The sequence below is a fragment of the Juglans microcarpa x Juglans regia genome, chromosome 6D, assembly GCF_004785595.1.
Source record: "Juglans microcarpa x Juglans regia isolate MS1-56 chromosome 6D, Jm3101_v1.0, whole genome shotgun sequence".
NCBI lineage: Eukaryota > Viridiplantae > Streptophyta > Magnoliopsida > Fagales > Juglandaceae > Juglans > Juglans microcarpa x Juglans regia.
The window spans coordinates 30,706,044-30,728,768 of record NC_054604.1 but is presented as its reverse complement, the minus strand read 5'-3'; the positions used below and the strand labels follow the sequence as shown (position 1 = coordinate 30,728,768).

General features: G+C 35.7%; 1 protein-coding gene, 1 long non-coding RNA gene and 1 pseudogene across 2 annotated transcripts; 2 read left to right on the top strand and 1 right to left on the bottom strand.

The window, feature by feature from the left end:
- The first annotated feature begins 2,800 nt into the window (after nt 1–2,800).
- On the top strand, nt 2,801–9,989 carry LOC121234691 (annotated as a pseudogene).
- Nucleotides 9,990–12,218: 2,229 nt separating this feature from the next.
- Nucleotides 12,219–16,237, bottom strand: LOC121234693 (40S ribosomal protein S10-1-like). The gene is made up of 5 exons (XM_041130746.1): nt 16,093–16,237; nt 15,676–15,724; nt 15,302–15,581; nt 15,040–15,172; nt 12,219–12,522 (listed from the first exon to the last, which is right to left on the bottom strand). The coding sequence occupies exons 1-5, from the start codon at nt 16,093–16,095 to the stop codon at nt 12,445–12,447; spliced, it is 543 nt and encodes a 180-aa protein (XP_040986680.1). The 5' UTR covers nt 16,096–16,237; the 3' UTR covers nt 12,219–12,444.
- A 691-nt stretch (nt 16,238–16,928) lies between these two features.
- LOC121234694 lies at nt 16,929–17,577 on the top strand. The gene is made up of 2 exons (XR_005934440.1): nt 16,929–17,076; nt 17,224–17,577. It is a non-coding gene; the product is annotated as an uncharacterized LOC121234694 (long non-coding RNA).
- Nucleotides 17,578–22,725: the final 5,148 nt, after the last annotated feature.

Sequence of the window (22,725 nt, the reverse complement as noted above, 5' to 3'; positions counted from 1 at the left end):
TTGACTCTCATTCAGTTCTTAGACCAAACTTTTACATATTCTTTATCTTCCACAATTTATATAATATATTACCAAGTCTCTCTCAATTAACTTTGACATGTTTTCCCTAGACCACAACTTGTTAAAACCTATGATATTTTAATCCAAGCAAATATATAATATATATATATATATATATATATATATATATATATATATGACCAACTCTCCCCTCCAAGATCCCATTGACAACTGTATTTCTCATCATCAATATTGTGTTTTGAGGTTTGAGTCACTATTTCCATCATTACATGCCTCCTTTTTACAAAGTTTCTTTGACATCTACTTCTGTTTGGAAGCGTGTCATCCTTCACGGCAGAGAAGGAAGGAGTCTCTGTTTTTCTGAGAGTAAAACAGAGCAGCCAAAGAATGAAAATAAACCATGGCTCCTAAACTGCATGCAGTCATCAGTTTTACTTACATTTATATACATAGAAAGAGAGTTTCCAAACATCACTATACAGTGATCTAGAAGTAAACGAGCATCATTCATGGGATGGGAGCAAGCTTAACCCTTTTTCTGGAGTTGGGGGTTGCAGTCACGGGATTTTTGGCTACTTTTTCTTTTGTGTTTTAGAGGGGCCTTTCGGTGCGAGGCTTCGTTTTTTATGGGCAGATTGTGGCAAGGGATTGGTAGCTGGACAGTGGCTCATATCGTTGGTCGGGCTCGCATTTCTATGAGCTTGAAATTTGAGGAAAACATAGGTAAACATAACCAAGGTTTGTACACATAGTTTGTGACAGAGAAGTGTTAAATCCGCGTGTGCTTACAGTAAAAAGTATACTTTTAAATTGATATTACTTGATCTGATATATCAAATATTTATTTTTATAGTAAAAAGAGGTTTACAATATAATATATGACATCAAGTTATATAAATTTATAAATTTATTTTTATGAAATTTTTTTATAAGAAAACTTTTCTTGTGACATAATATTATGAGTAATTATTAAATAGTCCAAGAATATGTACACATGGTACTTCTCACCAATTACATAATATCATGTCATTAAAAACTAATGCTCACATAAGCAATTTTAATATGATGGCATGTTACGATAGATTAGGAATATCACGTCATCTGTATTCTAGTGCCACCACGATGGCGAATTTAGCGAATTTGATGCAAGGAACGTGTAAGATTCGACCAAATGTGGTGAACTACAACTTGAATATCCGATCGGTTCTAATTAACCTAGTGCCGAATCCAGATGGTTTTGCCAACCCCTGGTACCGGAGGTGGGTACAGACCACCAGCAGCCACCCACCAATTTTTTTTTTTTTTTTTTCAAGTTTATATTATATTACTTTAAATCAACAGGATATTAATGGCCTGCGTTGGTATCCTCTGCCATGTGGGACCTTAAAACTGAAGGTTGATGGGGCTATGTTTAATTCCACACATTTTTCTGGAGTGGGTGCAGTGTGAGATGAAAAAGGGTGTATGGTCATGGCAATGTCTAGAAGAGAGTTGATTATGAGATGGAAGATATTAAAGCCCTTGCTGCTTTAAGGGGCTTACAATTAGTTTCTCATACGGACATATCTCATTTGATTCTTGAAAGGGGATTCAGTTGCTATGGTGGAGGCTATTTGCTTAAGGGGATGACTTGAACAGTTGTAGTGATTTGATTCAAGAAATTAAAATAATGTTGTTTACTTTCCTCTCTTTTGAGGTTTTCCATGTTGGTCGGCATGGAAATGAGGTAGCCCATCTTTCAGCTCAACATGCATGTTTTGTGGATGATACTCTTCAATAGTGACATGAACCTCCAGATTTTATTGTGGGCAGTTTCGCAATGGATGTAGATGTTATATTCAGATATGTCGATTATCTATTGGTTTATTGTATTCATGCTCGATATTATGTATTGGATCAGTATATTTGAACGAAAATATAGTTTCTTCTAAAAAAAAAAAAAGAGGATCTTAAACATGTCAACTACAATACTACAACTCCTCTATTCCATATTTTAGGCTTAAAATTGAAAATGAAAATATATACTAAAACATATAATATTGTCTAAAAATTTACAATTTAATATATAAGTTGAAGGATTACGTGATATATGATACTTCAAATCTATTAAGACAGCTTCTTCTAATAAGATTCATGTGTGATGTCACATAATTTGATAAGATTCACTATCTTTTAAAACTCGACCAACATCACAAAATATATCGTTAGGACAATGATAGGATTACTATCCTCAAACTATCCATTTATTACTCTTTCTGTATTTGATTTTTTTTTTTAATTTTACTTAATAGTTAAGGAAGTGACTATTAGTAAAATTATGTATATATTTAATTTTTTCTTAATGATTAAAGATGTTAAAAAAATACTTAAAAAAATGATAAAAAAATAAAAAACTTCAAATCTACTATAAGTAGAAAATGGATAGTAAGAGGGTACTAACACTATCATTGCCCTATCCATTATCTTGTTAAACAAAACTATTAAAGGGTAAAAGAGTAAATACAAAAGAAGCGTCAAGAGCCCGCAAAATTCGATTCGATTACTGCGTTACTTTGCCGGGGGTAAGGAAGAAGGCACCAGAAACCTCCTCTAATTCTTCCCAATGATCCCCCTTGCGTACAATAAATAGCTTCACCCTCCTCCTCCTCTTGATTCAACGTCCAGGAAAAAAGAACCTCCATGATCAAAGAAAAATTCATAGGATCACAGATTCATTGGCTAAATTTCTCCCTCACTCTCTGTGTTTGGTTGTTAATTCTCATTTAACTGCAACTCTGCAATGGTTGACGTTCGGATGGGAGAGACCGGGACCTTCGCTTTCCAGGCAGAGATCAACCAGCTTCTAAGCCTCATCATCAACACCTTTTATAGCAACAAGGAGATCTTCCTTCGTGAGCTCATCAGTAATGCCTCTGATGTACGTACTTGCGCACACACTCGTGTAGTTCTATCTATGATCATCCTAGTATGTATAAAGACACATATTTTTCCCCATAAAAAGCCTTATCGGATGAGTGGGGTAACTCCTTATAAAGACCAGGATGAATTTGTTCCTATATCGTGTGAGACTTCTCAACATACCCCCTCACGTGTGGGCCGGTATTTCCGGTACCATCATTGTGGGTGGGTCGCAAGAGCCCGTCATTGGAAATAAAGTGAATATTTTGAACAAGAACAACAAGAGAATTATCTGGATAATCTGGAGTACGTATCTCTTTTTTTTTTAATTCTTCATCTTAGCTTTTCACAAGTACATGACCTTGTTATTTATATTAGTCTCTTAGACTATTTTTAGATAGTGTAAATTACTAAGCACTTTCTTGGTATGTACACATACATGGTACCTAGCCTCCTTGATACTCACCCATACATGTTACCTAGCCTCCTTGATACTCATCCATAGTATTTAGTAAATCAAGAACACATAATAATCCTAGGGAAATACATTAACTTTAATTTCTCCTCCTCAATGTATTTTCTAGTATCTCCAAGCATATCTCTGAGAAACTGAAATGTGTCCCTTGGAAAGGTTTTTGTAAAAATGTCTGCCAACTGCTTTTCTGTGCTACAGAACTTGAGTTGAATTTCACTACTTGCTTCTACTTCACGCAAATAGTGATATTTTATGGCAATATGCTTAGTTCGACTATGGTACACTGGATTTTTTGTGATTGCTATAGCTGACTTGTTATTACAGTATAATTCAACCGAACCTTGCTTCTTTTCTCTCATATCACCTAAAATTCTTTTTAGCCAAATTATTTGATTTGCAGCCCCTGCTGCTGCCACATACTCAGCTTCTGCAATAGACTGGGCCACACTGTTTTGCTTCTTTGAACTCCAAGAAAGTATTCATGAGCCAAGGCTAAAACAATATCCTGAGGTGCTCCTCATATCATCTAAAGATCCTGCCCAATCACTATCAGTATAGCCAACTAACTTTGCATTAGACCTAGTCTTGTACCAAATGCCAAAGTCAGTTGTTCCCTGCAAGTATATAAGGACTCTCTTTGCAATCCCAAAGTGGACTTGACTTGAACTTTGCATAAATCTAGACAGCGAACTTGTAGCAAACATAATGTCAGGTCTAGTGGCAGTTAAATAAAGCAAACTACCAACTAAACTCCTGTAAATTCCAGCATCTGCTTTCTTGACTCCGTCTTCCTTCTTTAACTTCTCACTTGGAACCAATGGAGTTGCACATATCTTGCATCCAAGCATCTTGAACTTTGACAGCATATCTTCTATGTGCTTTTTCTGTGAAATGAAGATGCCTTCTTTTTCTTGACAAACCTCAATTCCAAGAAAGTAATGTATGAACCCCAAATCACTTATCTCAAAGGAACTCATCATGTCATTCTTGAATCTTCTAATCATGGCTAAGTTGTTTCTTGTAAAAATCAGATCATCCACATGCAAGGAAATAATAAGAATGTCAACTTCTCCTTGGGTTTTTGTGTAGAGTGTAGGCTCACTCTTGCTCTTGACAAACCATTGTTGTACAAAGTAGCCATCAATTTTTCCATACCTAGCTCTAGGAGCTTGTTTAAGTCCATATAAGGCTTTTCTTAGCCTAAATACGTTCCCTTCTTCCTCCATGAAACCTTCAGGCTGATCAACATAAACTTCCTCTTCAAGTTCTCCATTGAGGAATGCTGACTTGACATCAAGCTGGTAAATTTTTCAGCTTTTCTAAGCTGCAAGTGCCACAAGGGTTCGAATGGTGTCTAACCGAGCAACTAGAGCAAAAAATTCATTGTAATCCACTCCATACTGCTGAGCATAGCCCTTGGCTACGAGCCTTGCCTTGTGTTTTTTAATGGACTTGTCTGGATTTAGCTTAGTTTTGTAAATCCATTTCACCCTAATTAATTCTTTGTCAATAAGGCGATTCACCAACTCCAAAGTATTATTCTTCTTAATCATCTTCATCTCCTTCTCCATAGCTTTAATCCACACAACTTCCTTAGAAGCCTCTGCAAAATTGTTAGGCTCAATATAAGAGAAATGACAACTTTCATAAATCTCACTCAGAGGTCTCATCCTCCTAGGTGTTATTTCTAGTGAGGAAATCTCTTCTTTTTCAGTTACTTGTGGAGTTTCTTCTGTTTCTTCTACAACATTTTGGTCTTTAGCAGAATTTTCCTTTGGAATCGTGATGCTCGGCCTTGTTACCTGCTCTCCCTCCCAATTCCAGACTGCATGCTCATCAAAGACAACATCCCTGCTTGTAGTGAGCTTCTTTGTTTCAAGATTATAAATTTTGTACCCTTTTGAAAGAGTGTTATAGCCCAGAAAAATTCCCTTCTCTGCTTTCTCCTCCAGCTTGGTTCTTTTTTGAGATGTACATGAATGTAGCACACACAACCAAAGACTTTCAGATATCCTGCTGAAGATTGTCTACCACTCCAAGCTTCAATTGGAGTTTGATTAGGCACAACTTTGGTAGGACACCTGTTCAGCAAATACACTGCAGTGTTAATTGCTTCTGCCCATAACATTTTTGGCAAGTTCTTCTCATGAAGCATGGATCTTGCTATCTCCATAACAGTTCTATTTTTCCTCTCAAAAACTCCATTCTGCTGTGGAGTATAAGCCACTGTCAATTGACGTTCAACTCCTTTTTCTTCACAAAATTTATCAAAGTGATGGGAGTTGTACGCAGTCCCTCTATCACTTCGAAGAGTTTTCAGCTTATGACCACTCTGAGTTTCTACAAACTGCTTGAACTTCTTAAAGAAACAAAAGATTTTAGATTTTTCTTTCAAGAAATACACCCATATCATTCTGGTGTAATCTTCTATAAATAGCATAAATACCTATTTCCATTTTGAGAGGGTGTCCTCATAGGACCACACACATCAGTATGCACAAGCTCAAAAGGTTTTGTGGCTCTCCATGCACTGCCAGATGGAAAAGATTGTCTATGTTGTTTTCCTAGCATACATCCTTCACAAACAATATTCTTAGCTTCTACTAGAGGTAAGTTACTGATTATACCTTTCTGATGAAGAAGCCTCAAGGCATTATAGTTGTAATGCCCAAATATTTGATGCCAAAGTGTTGAATCATCAACTATAGCCGCCATAACTTTAGGACAGTGCCAAACAATGGGAAAGTTTCTGCTTCCTCCCATGTTTACTTCAGCAATCTCCACATCATGTTTCTCATTAAAGATTCTACACAAATTTCCCTCAAAGTGCAAAGAATACCCATGTTGCATCATTTGACCAACACTTAATAGATTTTGGTCTAAAGAATGAACTAGAAGAATATCTTTAATGAATCTAGTACCTTTCTTTGTTTGAACACCCATCGTACCTTTGCCTTTGGACTCCACCAGATCACCATTCCCCATCTTAACCTTAGTCTTGACAGAAAGATCTAGGTCAATGAAGATGCTCTCCTTAACTGCCATATGATTGCTACAACCACTATCAATGAACCATGTATCATTGACTTCTTCTACTGCAGCTTGGCAAGTAAAGAGCAAATGCTCATGATCTTCTTCAGAATAGTTAGCCTGATGCTCTTTTTCTTTATATCGACAATCTTTTTTTTTTTTTATGACCAAACTTCTTACAGTTTGTACATAGGGGCTTCCCCTTGTGAAAATAATTTTTCTCCAAATGATTGGTCTTTTTGCAGATATTGGAGGTGGATATTCATCATTTTTAGCATTCCCTTTGTCTTTCTTTTGAGAAGTCTCACCCTTGAACTGGCCTTTATTCTTCTTTTTGTAGTCACCTGATTTTGGATTTTTCAGGTTGACTTTGGATTATGAGGCATTCTCCAGAGGCTCTCCACTCCTTATGCTCAATCTCTACTCATGTGCCTGCAAAGAGCCCATAAGTTCTGTAATGGCTAAAATAGACAAATCCTTGGATTCTTCAATGGCTGCTACTACGTAGTCATATTTTTCAGTGAGGCTAATCAAGAATTTCTGAACAATCATTTGCTCAGTAATATCTTCTCCATATGCTCTCATCTGATTCACAACCTCAATCACTCTGGTGCTATACTCCATAGCATTCTCAGAGTCCTTTATATTGAGATTCCCCATTTCTCTTCTCAAGTTTTGAAGTTTGATGGTCTTGATCTTTGAATTCTCTTGGAATTCCTGTTGCAAAATCTCTCACGCCTGCTTGGAAGATGTGGCTCTTATCAACCTAGGAAAAATAGCATCACTCAATACTTGTTGAACTACAAACAATGCCTTCGCATCCTTTTGTTTCTCATTTTTCTCAACAGCTGCATTAGAACTTCCTTCTGCATCCCAAAAGTCTTATGATAGAAAAAAAAATTTCATTTTGATACTCCAGTAATCATAGTTTTCACCACCAAAGATAGGAATAGGTTGAGAAGTTCCAAGACCCGCCATGGTGTTTATCGGCTACTACTCGCTTGAGTGCTAACACCCTGGTAAGATCGAACTTGCTCTGGTATCATTTGGAGACACCTATTTCTCTCCATAAAAGCTCTTATAGGAGGAGTGTGGTAACTCCTTATAAAGATTATGATGAGTTTGTTCCTAAGCCGTGTGGGACTTCTCAACTGTATGCGACTGCTTCTGGGTTTTGTGTGGTTGAAACTGAGTGTTTTGAATTTGGGTTTTTGTTTTATTTTTTTTTTTAATTTTTGTAGGCATTGGATAAGAATAGATTTGAGAGCTTGAAGAACAAGAGTAAGCTTGATGCTCAACTCGAGCTTTTCATCAGGATTATTCCCGACAAAGCTAACAAGACCCTTTCAATCATCGATAGTGGTATCGGCATGACCAAAGCAGGTACATAAACAAAGAAGCAATTTTCCTTTACTCTGTTTGTTTTGTTTTCATCATTTTCTTTTCAGATAATGGGTTCTAATTGATCCAACCAATGACCATTTTGTTTCGGTAGATTTGGTGAACAACTTGGGGACGATTACGAGATTAGGAACCAAGGAGTTCATGGAAGCGTTGCAGGCCGAGACCGACGTAAGTATGATTGGGCAGTTCGGTGTTGGGTTCTACTCATCTTACCGTGTGGCTGAGAAGGTCATTGTGACAACCAAGCACAATGACGATGAGCAGTACTTCTAGGAGTCTCAGGCTGGTGGGTCTTTCACTGTCACCAGGGATGTTAATGGCGAGCCCTTGGGTAGAGGAACCAAGATCACTCTCTTGCTCAAGGAAGGCCAGGAGAGATTGAGAAACCCCAGTTATTGAATTCTTTTTCTCTTAGTCTTTTTTACTTACTATTACTTGCAGGACTTGGTCCCAGTGGATCCAGTGATCTTATATTAGTCTTCCATGTTAATCTTATACCGTTCAGTCTCTTGTGGTTAATACCATGTTGGATTTGGCAACCTAATTATGAAGATTTTAGAGAGGTTTTTCAAGTACAAAATTTCATTTCTTTTCCCACGAATAGTTTTGTGAATGGTCTCGTCACTTGGAAATATGAAGTCAAGATTTTGCTGTACTTCTAAGCATAAGTAGAAATTTTAGATATTGTGTCCCACGTGGTATTAAGTTGGATATGCTCGTAATTGACGTTGCAGTTGGAGTTCTTGGAGGAGAGAAAATTGAAGAACCTTGTAAAGAAGCACTCTGAGTTTATCAGCTACCCCATCTACCTTTGGACTGAGAAGGCAGCTGAGAAAGAGGTTAGTGATGATGAAGATGAGGAAACCAAGAAGGAAGAGGATGGCGATGTTGAAGAGATTGATGAAGATAAAAGAAAAGAAGTCTAAGAAAAAGAAGGTCAATGAGGTAAGAAACGAGTGGCAACTCATCAATAAGCATAAATCAATTTGGCTTCGAAAGCCTGAGGTAATCACTAAGGAGGAATATGCTTCCTTCTACAAAAGCCTCACCAATGATTGAGAGGATCAACTTGCTATGAAACACTTATCTGTGGAAGGGTAGCTTGAGTTCAAGGCCATCCTTTTCGTGCCAAGGAGAGCTCCATTTGATTTGTTTGACACGAAGAAGAAGTTAAACAACATCAAGCTCTATGTCCGAAGGGTGTTTATACTGGACAATTGTGAGGAACTCATTCCTGAGTATCTCAGCTTTATGAAAGGTGTGGTGGACTCTGATGATCTTCCACTCAACATTTCTCGTGAAACGCTACAACAAAACAAGATTCTCAAAGTGATGAAGAAAAACCTGGTGAAGAAGTGGATTGAGATGTTCAACGAATAAGGACTATGCCAAGTTTTCCGACGCTTTCTCTAAGAATATGAAGTTGGGTATCCACGAGGATAGCTTGAACATGGCTAAGTTGGCTGAGTTGCTGAGATACTACTCCACCAAAAGTGGTGATGAAATGACCAGCTTAAAAGACTATGTGACGAGGATGAAGGAGGGGTAGAAAAAGATCTATTACTTAACTGGTGAGAGCAAGATGGTTGTGGTGAGTTCACTCTTCCTGGAGAGGCTGAAGAAGAAGGGTTATGAGGTCATCTTCATGGTTGACGCCATTGAAGAGTACAATGTTGGGCAATTGAAAGAGTTTGAAGGGAAGAAGCTTGTGTCGATCACAAATGAAGGACTCGAGCTGGAGGATGACTAGGAGGAAGAGAAGAAGAAAAGGGAGGAAAATAAGTCATAATTTGAGAATCTGTGCAAGATAATCAAAGAGGGGAAAAGGTGAGAGCACAGGCTCTGAGAGGCAACAACAGGAGTTCATACATGTCTAGCAAGAAGACAATGTCCAGATAATGGCATTATGGAGGAGTTGAGGAAGAGGGCGGAAGTTGATAAGAATGATAAAACGGTAAGGGATTTGGTGTTGCTGCTCTACGACACAGCGCTTTTGACTTCCAGGTTCAGTCTCGATAACCCCAACACATTCGCTGCAAGAATTCACATGATGTTGAAGCTGGGTTTCAGAATTGATGCGGAAGAGACCAATGGAGATGATGCTAATATGCCATCTTTGGAGGAGGACGACAACGAGAGAAAGATGGAGGATGTTGATTGAGGATATGGATGCAAAGTTTTGAATATAGTTTCAGTGGTCATTTTCATTGAGACACTAAAACGAAATATTTCGATATCGATATCATTTCAGGATAGTTTATATATGAATAAATAAATTATATATATATAAAACTATATTCTAAAGTTAATTATTAAAACTATTAAATTATTATTATATATTATTAAAATTAAAAAGAAAGTCACTGAAGACTTTAGCCCTTGTGTTTCACATATCCCTATAAGAACTTGCGGGCGTGTGTGGATGGTATCAATACTATCTACTTTATTAAAATATTATTTAAATTTTGTTCAATTAATTTTAAAAAATAATGACATATATAAAATATTTTGTGCTTGAATGTGAAAAGACTCAACACATGCTTTTTATCCGGTTTGACGTGAGGTTATGAAAAAAGTAGAAATTGAAAAAGCCCTTCATTTTGAGTTATTGTCAATAACTTTTACAAAATCGCCATGCTACTAGGTTTTACATACCGGATTAAAATTTACATAGCAGGCGAAACATCAGAAAACGGCTGGTATTGACCGAAACACACTGAAATGGCCTTTATTTGACCTGGTATGAAATGTAGACCTCCCCCATGTTAGTTATTATTCTGGCACGATAAATTCCAACAATTCTGGTTAGGGGTGTAATCATTCCGATTTGGTCCGATTTTGGACAAATTTTGGGACCGAGCCAGTATACACCGGTTTTACATTTTCAAGAACCGATACTACACCGGTTACCCTTCTAAACTGGTACTTCTAGCTTTACTGGTTCCGGTCTGGTTTTTCAGTTTTTAATAAATATTAAATCTCTAATCTCTTATACTTATATATATATTAATATATATAAATATTAGTAATACACTAATACTATTAGTATATAGTAATACTATTGGTATAGTACTATCACTATATGTTAATGATAATATACTAATTAATATACTAATGTATGTTAGTATTACTAATATATTTATCAAAATGAATATGTTGAGAATTTATTAAGTCATAAAATGTAATTAATATATATTTTATATTTAAAATATATGATCAAATAAATGTTCATGTTTAAGATTAGAGTTTTATGTTTTCAATTATAATATAACATTATTTCATATATAATTACAATTTATAAAAATTATATAAAATATTAAAAATATTATATATATAATATTAAAAATTAATTATAAATATATAAATATGGGAACTGGTCCGGTCCAATCCGGTCTTAAAAAGTGTAAAACGAAGATCGGACGCGTTATGACCTGTTTTTGAAATGGAGGAACGGGTCCCCGGTCCAAAATCAAACCAAACCAACTAGTCTGGACCGGTTTTTCGATTCTCTAATTTATTTCTACAACCCTAATTTTATTCAGTACGGTACAATATTTAAAACTTTAGATGGATATCATTCGGTAGTTGAAGACATGAAGGCTGCTGCAAAGGAACACTATGCCATTAGTGGGTTTCGGAATTTGTTGTTTTGGGGTCTGACCTTCGTTTTCAACTTCGGGCTTCCATCTTTGTGAATATATTGTTATAATGGTCAACAAAAGTGTGTTGTTGCTTTTTGTAGACATTGTTTAGATTAATAAAGTATCTGAACTTATTTTATTTAATTATTATAATTTTTTTTAATTTTTATATAAAATATAATAAATAATTTAATTTTTTCAAATTTCAAAATAATAATAATATTATAATAATAATTTTTTAATTTTTATCTCATCTCAACTCACTATCCAAACCTCTCAATCTATGTTAATTACTAGGCCATACCATATCGGGGTTACTCATAAGCACAAAATGAACAACCCCAAATTGCTTTCAGTGTCCAATAATTAAACTCAATACACCTTTACAGAGCTGCCAATTGAATTGCTGTAGGTAACGCTACTGGTATTCAATGTTTTATGTGCTTAACAAGGGCGTGCTTTTTTCAGTTTTTCTTCATTAGGTTTTTTCTCATTACGGTCTGGATCCCTTTCATTTCATAACTGCGGCAAGTTCAACATAAAGTGCAAGAAGTCGTGGCTTTCATGGAACTCTCTTTCCCCTTTAACGCCGTTGATGTTAGGGCATCGCGTCCAATTAGATCAGGAAAACATCCCACATTCATACTGGCAATATATGTGATGACGCACAAATGTGTCCCATAGATTAAAGACAAATCTAGTGGCAAGCCCGAGAACATTTGACAAAAACTTTTCTGAAACATTCAAAATAGCACAGAAATCATTTGATAATATAGATAATGCTCGAGAAAGAACAGTTTGTTCAAACACAATTCGTAAAATTGCAAAATCAAATAATAACTATATCTAATCCAACAACTAAATATTCTTTAACGCTAGAGAAACAAAAACAGAACTCCCATAAGCTGCAATTCGTATCCATTCTGCTTAAAATCCGAAATTTCAAAAACCATGCAACGAATGAATGATTACTCTTCAAGCAAGATTTGAGCTAGCTGCGCCCCCACCAAAACCACCAGCTCCACGACCAAAGCCAGGCCTTCCCCCGGGACCCTGCAAGTTTAGAGCAGCAAATAAAATCAATAGTGTACAAAGATAAAAATAATCAGCTCATGTTATTAATACATTCTTTCGTCACCATGATGCCAAAATATAATTTGATCGTCCAAATAAAATCAATAGGGTTTGTTGTATGTGTTCGTGACTTGATACAAGGAGCCAACTGTGAACTTCCCTTTCTTGGAGTGATGCCAGAAAATCTTGTCAATTACTTCCCCTCTCATGCGAGTCGAGTATATGAGATTATAAAACTTTGATATTGTGTCGACTTCCCAATCATGTGCATTTCTAATTAAGTGGCATTCCATTGAGGAGCACCATTTGATGTAACCAAAAGGTTCGCAATCGAGGCTTCTTTCATTCTTGTTGTGCCATAGATTTCTAGATAAACTTCCCTGTGTGCCCTATCACCCCACCATATGTCATGCCAAAATTTGATTAAATCCACCATCCACCTCAAAGTGGGTATTTTTTGAGTATGTATCCTATCCTCTTCTTATGTGCTTCTAAAGCCCACCCATATAGCCCGCTTACCTCATTTGAACACCAACCTCCCCATACTTCACCGTAATTCGATTCTATCCTCTCCACAACCATTTGCCCAACAAGGCCTTGTTAAAAACCTGGAAATTCTTGATACCTGGGCCTCCTTCTAAGATAGGGGAGCATAATGTGGCCCATTTTACCAAGAGAAACTTAAAACTCATTGTTCATCCCCCATAAGAAATCTCACTGAAGTTTCTCAATGTGTTGAGCCATCTTGGTAGGAAGCGAGAATAATAATAGAAAATAAGTCAGCAAGTTTGATAGGGTACTCTTAATTAAAGTGACCCTACCACCTTTGGATAGGTACATCCTCTTCCAACTAGCCAGTTTCCGCTCCATTTTCTCTAGCACATCATCCCAACTTGATTTCGATTTGCATGGGACACCCAGGATGGAAGCCATGCTCGCCACATTAGTGACATCTCCCACCGGAACTACTTCTAATTTGGTCAAGTTCACCTTCAATCCCAAAGCAGCTTCAAAGCAAAGAAGAAGCGCCTTCAAGGCTTGATTATGATCATGTTTGGCCCAACAAAATATTAGAGTATATACTTACCTCCCCTGCTGAAAATCTACAAAGGAAGTCTCCTGCTAAACCATTACAAAAACAAATAGTTGAAGAGAAAGAGGGTCACCTTGTCTTAAGTCCCGAGAACTTTTAAAAAATACCATGGGTGTACCGTTCACCAAAATTGAGAAACGAGCAGTTGAGATACAATGATTGATCCATGAACACCATTTCGAACCAAAGCCACATTGCTCGAGCATGTACAGCAAGACGCTCCAATTGACAAAGTCATTAGCATTTTCCATGTCTAGTTTGCATAAAAGTCATGACTCTCCCTTAAGTCTATTATCCAAACATTCGTTGACAATAACTACCGAATAAAGAATTTGCCTACCTCTAACAAAGCCGTGTCAAGGCTTAGATATTAACTTCTCCACCACCAAGCTCAATCTATTCACCAAAACCTTCGATATGATCTTGTACATCCCACTTGCCAAGCTAATGGGTCAATAATCTCTTACCTCTACAACACCAAGGTTTTTTTGGGAATGAGAGCAATTAAACTTGCATTGAGGCTTTCTTCAACCCTTCAATTAATGTCATCTTTAATCACTTCCCAACAAGTTTGACAAAAAAAAAAAAAAAACTACAGAGAAGCAATTCTAAACCTAGAGCTTTGTCACCCACCATCCTTCTTACCACCTTCCGAATCTCCATCCCTTCGAAGGGTTGCTCAAGCCATTGTACTTCTTGCGACTCGAGAACATCAAAGGTAAGTCCTAATCTTGGTCTACAAGAAAATTCTTCCGAAAGCAAATGCTCATCATACTTTACAACGTGGTCTCGATGGCATTGTTCCTCCAATGCGAATTTGCCACCCGGTGAAAAAACTTGGTGGCACTCGTCCCATTCCTTTAATCAACTTGGTGCAAGTGAGTCTAGTTTTTTCAGACCAATTTTATTGGCCACCCAAACATCATTTCTTAACTCAACAACCATCCTATAGCTACCGAGGAATCCCATTTGGTTGAACCAAGATTATTAATGTATATAACTCCAGAACCAAAGTAGAGAAAAAATTAGTAGGGAGAACCTCGGGCAAATGACATAACAACTTTTTAAGTCATTGGGTTGGTTATCATATCTCCGGTTATTAAGAGTTTAAACAAGTTCCGCTGCTGTTTATTAAAGCTGATTAGAGCCTGCAGCTCTCTGTTGGGAGATAGTGGACTGAACCGCTGGGGAAGGAGGGCTAGGAGGACTGCCTATTTGAGGCCAAAATGGATAGTAAAAATGGTATATTACAACACCCCAAACAAGAGACTCACAAACTTCATACAATGAACAATGCAAGGTACCATGTAGAAGAAACAATCGGTGCCCAATAGCATATGCAGGAATAAAATTTTAAAGAAAAAACATAATATATATCAAAAGAATGCATGAACGGTAATTACCCCAAAACTAGGTCTGTAGTCAGCTGGTGCTCCACCCTTGTCGCCAAAGTCACCACCTTGTCCACGAGGACCACCACGGTACCCATCTCGGTCACCACCAAATCTCCTTTCTCCCTCGAAACGAGGAGGGCCACTGATTCACGAGCACCAACAGGAAAGCACAATCACTTTTTCAGCTAATAAAAAAAATTTCCCAATAGCATATTAACAAAAAAAACCATAAAATATCGGTGACCAATAGAGCAAGAGAAGAGGAACTCACCGGGGACGATCACCAGGTGGGCCGCCAAAGGGTCTACCAGCAGGCCTGGCCTGTTTCTTCAAAGTCGCAGGGACAATTTCCGAAGGAAGGTTGAGATAAGTCCTGAGGAACTCAATACCGTCGTTGGTGAGGTACCAGTAGTAGTGCATCCAAGCAAAGGTCTCGCGCACGTACTCCTTGGACTTGAAGCTTTGCATTAGCTTTATCACTTGCAGGTTCGGCACATCGATCTCTGGGTGCTTCGCGAGATTGTAGTCCTTCTTTGCAAAGCAAACTCCCTCTGAATGTAAAATTTTACCACAAATTCAAAAACTAAATTCAATAAGCGCCTACAAATATTTTTGTAAGTATGTATAAGCGGAACCAAGAGAGACCTTGAAAGAGGTACTTGGAGATCTCACGTCGGTTCTTCTCTGGAATGATCTGGATAGGCAATGATTACAAGAGTCAGAGACAGATTTATTATCCCTTTGTTAATCAGCAAAGAACTTTATTAATGAGAAATGTGGGCATAGCCCAATTTCATGGGAGATATACAAGAGGAACACCTATGCATGATTGTCTACAAGAAACTGCGGAAAACGAAACCCAAAAGAAATTCCAAGGCTCTATATATTTTTTCTCGACTACATAGATCGAGAGATATCTAAAACCCTAATCAGCCATTAGCTTATCCAAACGATAGTGGTAGATAAGATTTTAGTATTCTTTTCCATCTATGGATTCTCAATAAACATAACATAACAGAATGCACAGAAAATTAACTATTTCAAAGAGAAAGAGAGAGGTACCATGGTTGCGAGTGAAGGGGCTGAGGAAGCGACGGCAACAAACGGAACCTAGGAGAGCTCTCTCTCCCAGCACTCTTAAATCGCTTGCTGCAGTAAACCCTAGATTTTGTGTAGTAGGCGTAGACTTTATAGCCCATTGAAACCAGTTTTGGGCTTCGTTTGGGCCTCAGCGATCCACTTATGTGACCGTCACATAAAATACAAGGGTATAGAAATAACAAAGGTCAGCAACATTAATAGGAGGCCCATGGATTAATAATTTCCACGTGGCATTTGATAAATACTGAAACTTTGGATGGCGTTTAGCCTGTTTAGCATCATATCATATGTATGCCTATTAGCAGAAGAGGAGGGGAAGATAAGTTGATCTGGAACCATAGCAAAGATGGAAAATTCAATGTGAAAAGTGCATATCATGTGGCAGGAGATAGGAGAAGAAGGGAAGAAGGAGAAGGTTTTGGAGGGGGTGCAAGAGGATGGCAGGTGGAAAAAAATCTGAAACTTGAATATTTCAAGAGCCACTAAACATTTTTTATGGAAGGCATGTACTAACTCTCTTCCTACAAAAGTTTTACTTTATAAAAGGAAAGTTGGAAACAATGATAATTGCCCGATATGCAAGTCAGAATGTCAAACAATTTTACATGCTCTATGGCAATGCACAACTGTGAATGATGTATGGGCTGAGAAGAAAAGTGGTGTGTAGAAGTGGAGTGTCATGGTAGAGGACTTTATAAGTCTATAGGATAGGTTATGTCTGAAGCTAGATTATGGTTTATTGGAGGAGATGGCAATAATTTTCAGATGCATTTGGCATAGACGTAATAAATGTCTTTGAAAATCTGTTCATTGATCCTTCACAGGTTATTAAAGGGGCTTTACAATTCCTAGTTGATTCTAGAGATGTAGTGCAGACGAAGGAAGTCAGTTCAAGTGATGGGAATCCAGTGTCTACCATAAAAAAGTGGAAGAAGCTTGAAGAAGGTTGGTTGAAAGCCAACTTTGATGCGTCAATAGATGAGCAAAGTAGAATAGTAGGGCTGGGAATTAACATCAGAAACAGTAAATGGGAGGTAATGGCTGCATATAGTGAATCTCTAAGACTGGATGCCAAAGGAGTTGTGGTTGAAGCCCTTGTTATGAGAAGAATAGTTGAAATTTGCATAGAAATGGGATTTAGAAGGGTGGTCTTTGAAGGTGCCTTAGCAATCATCAATGCAGTGAAGGGTGAAGTAGAGTGCTGGACTTGATATGGTTAGATAGTGGAAGATGTGAAGAAGAGCCTAAGGGAGCTGTTACACTGGAAGATCAACTTTGTTCGCAGAGAGGGCAATGAGATTGCTCATAAGCTGGCAAAAATTGCTTTAAAATTAGATAATTTTATATGTTGGGTAGAAGAATGTCTTGATTTCATTTCAAGTTTGATTTTTGCTGATATGTCTTGTAATGAATAATTTCTATGAATGAATGAGAGGTTTTTTTTTTTTTTTTTTTTAAAAAAAAGCATCATATCATCAAATATAGCATTAAATTATCAATATTATTTAATGTCACCATATGCCACTGCGAAATAGATGATGCAAATAAAAAAAATTATATTTTCAAATTGGTGTGTAGAACACACTTAGTAAAGTATTTACATGCATAATTCGATTTGAAAAATAAGTTTTAAAGTTTAAATTTACAAATTATCAAGTCTTACTATTCAAGTGATGTGGTAGTGTATTCTATATACTAGCTTGAGAATAAATTAAATAACTCTAAAAATAATTAATACTAATTAAAACGTGAATGACATCTTTTGAGAATAATTTAAATCTTATAAGTACTCAAGCTAGAGTACCACTTGAGGTTCGATTGACAAATATTATATACAAAAATTTTATATGCAGTTATTTTTGCGTACTCATTTGTACACTCCACTAATGTGATTGACTGCATCACTTTTTTTAATATAAAATAATTATTTTGTCCAATCACATTAGTAGAATGCGCAAAAAATACGTAAAAATGACTATATATAGCATAACTAGAAATGTCATTGTATTGAGCTAGTCAGCTTTTGGGATTGCCCAGCTAGCTATATTGGCGGAAGGGTAATGCTACATACAGTCGTGGAATGCACAAGTATCGTGTAGTTACTTTGAAAAAGAGTGGGGCTCACTATTAAAAAATTAATTTCTTTTAAAGTGAATATCGTATTTATTTACTTTTTTCAAAATGATTGCATGGTGTTTGCACACTCATTACTATAACTATTATTTTTCTTGGCGGAAATATATCTATATATTTTGAGTAATAATTAATTATTAAATATTAGGATATTCTAATATTTAATAATTAAAGACTATTTTTTATGTTTTATTTGTGGGTCAATAATTTAATATGATATTAAAGAATGTTGAGAGGATGATAAAAAAAAATGATAAATATAATTTTTCATACATTTTTGTCCAAGTCGCTTACAGTTGTATCCATAAATATATATATATATATATATATCTTATATGTAATAAGTGCCAATAAGCAGCTGTCATCCACTATTTATTTCAATTTTATCCCTACTTTTCAATTCATTTTCCTGTTTGACGTGCTGCGTTCTTTTTTTTTTTTCCCTTTTTGTCCATACTTTTCATTTTGTTTTACTCTTCCAACCTTGGCTTCTGCGATCGTCCCTTTTTATTTCCGCCTTTGCCCTTACTTTTTTATTCGTTTTCCGTTTATATCTTGACTTCTGCAGTCACCCATTTCTATTTCACATTTTTGCCCTTGCTTTTGTAATTGTTTTCCCTTTCTATTTTTGAGTTCTGTATTTTACGGTCCTACCCATTTTAAATTTGTGATCGACTTTTTCCATTTTGGCTCTACCGTTCTTATTAAATTACTGTTTAGTTCAGCTTTCTTTACACAACCGCTTACACCGAATGATTTTATGTGTGAAAACAATTATTTTTACGAAAATAACCCTGCAATGTGGCATCGGTTCTAGAATGTATTTTATCCATCTTTCCATTTCTACTTTTTCGAGACTTCTCCAAAGTTCAGCTATTTTCTGTAAATAATTTTCTCATCTCGAAAGTGTTAAATATGTTTTCTTTATTTTCTGACAATCAGATAATTTTTAGTTCTCCACCGTCTTGTACCACTTCGACCGTTTGCCGTTTGTTACTCTCGAATTTGCAGAAATTGGATAAATTTTGACCGCTTCGACCGATGGAATTCTATTAATCTCAAATATGCAGAAATTAGATATATTTGTTTCCCTCCCTGCCTAGCACTGCATCGTTTGGCATTTGGTATTCTCGGATTTGCAGAAATTAGATAGTTTTTTGTTTTCCTTCTCGTCCTGCACCGCTTCGACTGTTTGACATTTCTTTATTCGGATGAGATTGGGATTAAATATTTCTTCTCCTTATCTTCTGCCGCTTCGACCGCTTCCCGCTTCATATAAGAGTGACTCGTCATCTTTACTTCCTATTCTGTTTGCTTTTACGTTCTTCTTCCTCTTAATCCTCTCACCTTTAAAATCAAGATTCTCTCATTCACATCGCACAAACGTTCAGTGGCTCAAGGTTGTTAGATTTGTTCCTCGCATCGAAATTTCAAAATTAACTAGGTATGTACTTCTTTACCTTTTCTTGTCAGTTAATTTTCTATTTGTTTTCAAGTATATTGAAACTGATATGCGTTTGTTTGTTTTTGTTTTCAATTATGCCATATACTAAATCTACTCTTATGGCATGTTCATACATATGTAAATTAAAAAAATTGTAAATTGCAAACTGTTTGTGAGATGGTTGGTGCACATGCAAGTTCAAAAACTAGAGTGCACATGCAAGTTCAAAAACTAGAGACTAGACTGGAAGAATAAACTTACCATCTAAGCAGATATGATGGATATCATCTTCTTACTTTCAAAATTAACACTATGTAATTGTCTGGCTTTTGTTGTCAGTTAATTTTTCATTAGCTTTAAAGTATATTGAAACTGATATGCCTTCGTTCATTTCTGTTTTCAATTACATAATATATTCTATCTGCTTTTATCAAATGGTTCATGCACATCCAAATTAAACAAATTACAAGCTACAGACAAAAAGACTTAAGCCTATAGATCACATGTTTAAAATAAACTAAATGTGGTCATCCTTAGAAGTTGTAAAATAAGCTTTTCATCTAAACATATATGCTAAAATACAAAGCGCAAAGTGTTTATCAGATAGTTGCTACACATGCAAGTTAAAAAACTACAGATTACAAAGTAGAATAATAAAACTACATATAGTCACCCCTAAAAGTTGTAAAATAAAATTCTCATCTAAACAAATATGCTAAAATGCAAACTGCAAACTATTTATCACATGGTTGCTACACATGGAAGTTAAAAAACTTCAGGCTATAAACTCAAAGAATAAAACTATATATGCACATCGTTAAAAGCTATAAAATAAGATTCTCACATACACAAATAAGCTATATGTTTTGCATCTCCACACTTTCAAGCCTACTAATTACATATAAAAAAAGAGGTGAATTTATAACAGGAAAGACGTGCATGAGGAAAGAAAATATTAAGAAAAATTCAACATTTATGGCTTTATGCTCAGTTAAATATGCTTCTGTTAAACATTTATGGCTTTGATATTTCCGAATTTGTTGCCTCCAATAATTTCTATGCCTTCATCAAATAATACATACTCATACATGTCATAAAAAATTTAGAGGGTGAAAAAAAAAAAGATAAACAGATGCACATAATATTTGAAGCAATGTAGAAAACTAAACAGAAATAAATATGTGCATCTGACAAACAAACAATATTATACAAAGTAAATTCCTAACATAATAGAAATAAATCTAAATAAACAGATGCGCATAGTATTTGAAGCTGTGCAGACAAATAAATAGAAAAAAATTATCACTAAAAAAGATGCTCTTACGTAAGAACAAATCTAATATGTAAAGATGTGCAGAGATGTGTAGGGAAAAAAATAAAAACAGAAATGAACATATATTCATTTACGTACAGATTCATAATAGAGGAAAAAACAAACAAAACAAAGATCAAATGAAAACAAAAAATAAATATGAGAAAGGTTGGCATGTATATCAGAAAAAAACCCCACCAGAAACGAATATGCATTCATTTATGTAAAGATTCACAATACAAAAATATATAAATAAAGGTCAAACAAAAACCTCAACGATATGAACATCTATTGAGATTTATAGGGAAAACAAAGGCAGTAGATAAAAGAACAGCAAACAAAACAAAGAAAAGAGGAACAGAATGAAGATAAAATAAAAATTTAGGCAAAAACATTAAAAAAAATCGACTTTTATGTTCATTTTCCTACAGAAATAAAAATTTAGGCAAAAATATTAAAAAAAAACCGACTTTTATGTTCATTTTCCTACAGAAATAGGTTTGAAGAGAAAAAAAAGGTGAAAGAACAGAGTTTGAAAAAAAGTGAAAGAACAGAATTAAAAAAAAAAAACATCTGAACATGATTCCTTCAAATATATGAATGTCTTCAAAAATAAACTCACTTCAAAAAAATTACACCAACTCAGATCTGTTGGAAATGAGCATCGTCTTTCATTTATTTACAGATGGACTATGGAAGAAAAAATTAACAAAGAAAATGCAAAAACAAAGAAAATGAAAGTGTAAAAAAATTACAGATGAATGAAAAAGTAAAAAAAAAAAAAGAATGTTTAGATCTGAACATTATAGCTTCAAATATATGAAGATTTGTTCAGATCTATAAAGAAAAAAAAATCAAAAATAAAAAAGCCACTGTTTAGATCTCAACACAATGTCTTCAAATATACGAAGATTTGTTCAGATATATAGACAAAATTTCAGAGATATCCCAACTAAAAACAAATTACATCCATTTCGATCTGTATGTACAAAAACATAAACAAAAGGAAAAAAAAAATAAAGCTATTTACAAAAAAACACCTACAGATTAAGAAAAACGTAAGGAAAAAAATATGAAGAAACCAACTTCAATTTCGGCTTCTGTATAAAACACAAACAAAACAGAAAAAAGAAATAAAACCGCTTAACAAAAAAAACCTACAGATTAACGAAATAAATAGAAGAACAAAACTTAGGTCAAAAGTGAGAACACGAGAGAGTAAGCGAAGAGAGAGTCCGACAAAGTGACGGAGAGAGAGAGAGAGAGAGAGAGAGAGATATAGAAGAGAAAATTTACCCTAGATTTTCTCGGCGTTGTCGGCAACTGAGGCAACGGCTATGATCTGTTGCAGTGACTTAGTGGTGAGAGAGGGAAGTGATGGTGAGCAACAAAGGGACGAGAGAAAGAGACGATTTTGACAAATGGAAGAGGACTTCGATGGAAGAGAGGAAGGAGGAGGAGAAAGAGATGGAAAGAAGAGGAAAAAAAAATTTAGGTTTCGGAGGTTATGAGCCGTGAGGATGAAACTAGGGTTTGATTAGAGAAAAAGGGGGGCAAGAGACGGAGGGGAAGAAAAATATAGAGGCTAAATACGCTGCTCATTTCGTTAAGGATGTATTTATAGTGCTCTTGGTAGAGTTAGGGTTCTTCCCTTGAAAACGTCGTAGTTTTAGTCTGGGAGTTCTTCTTTATACATGAGCATGGG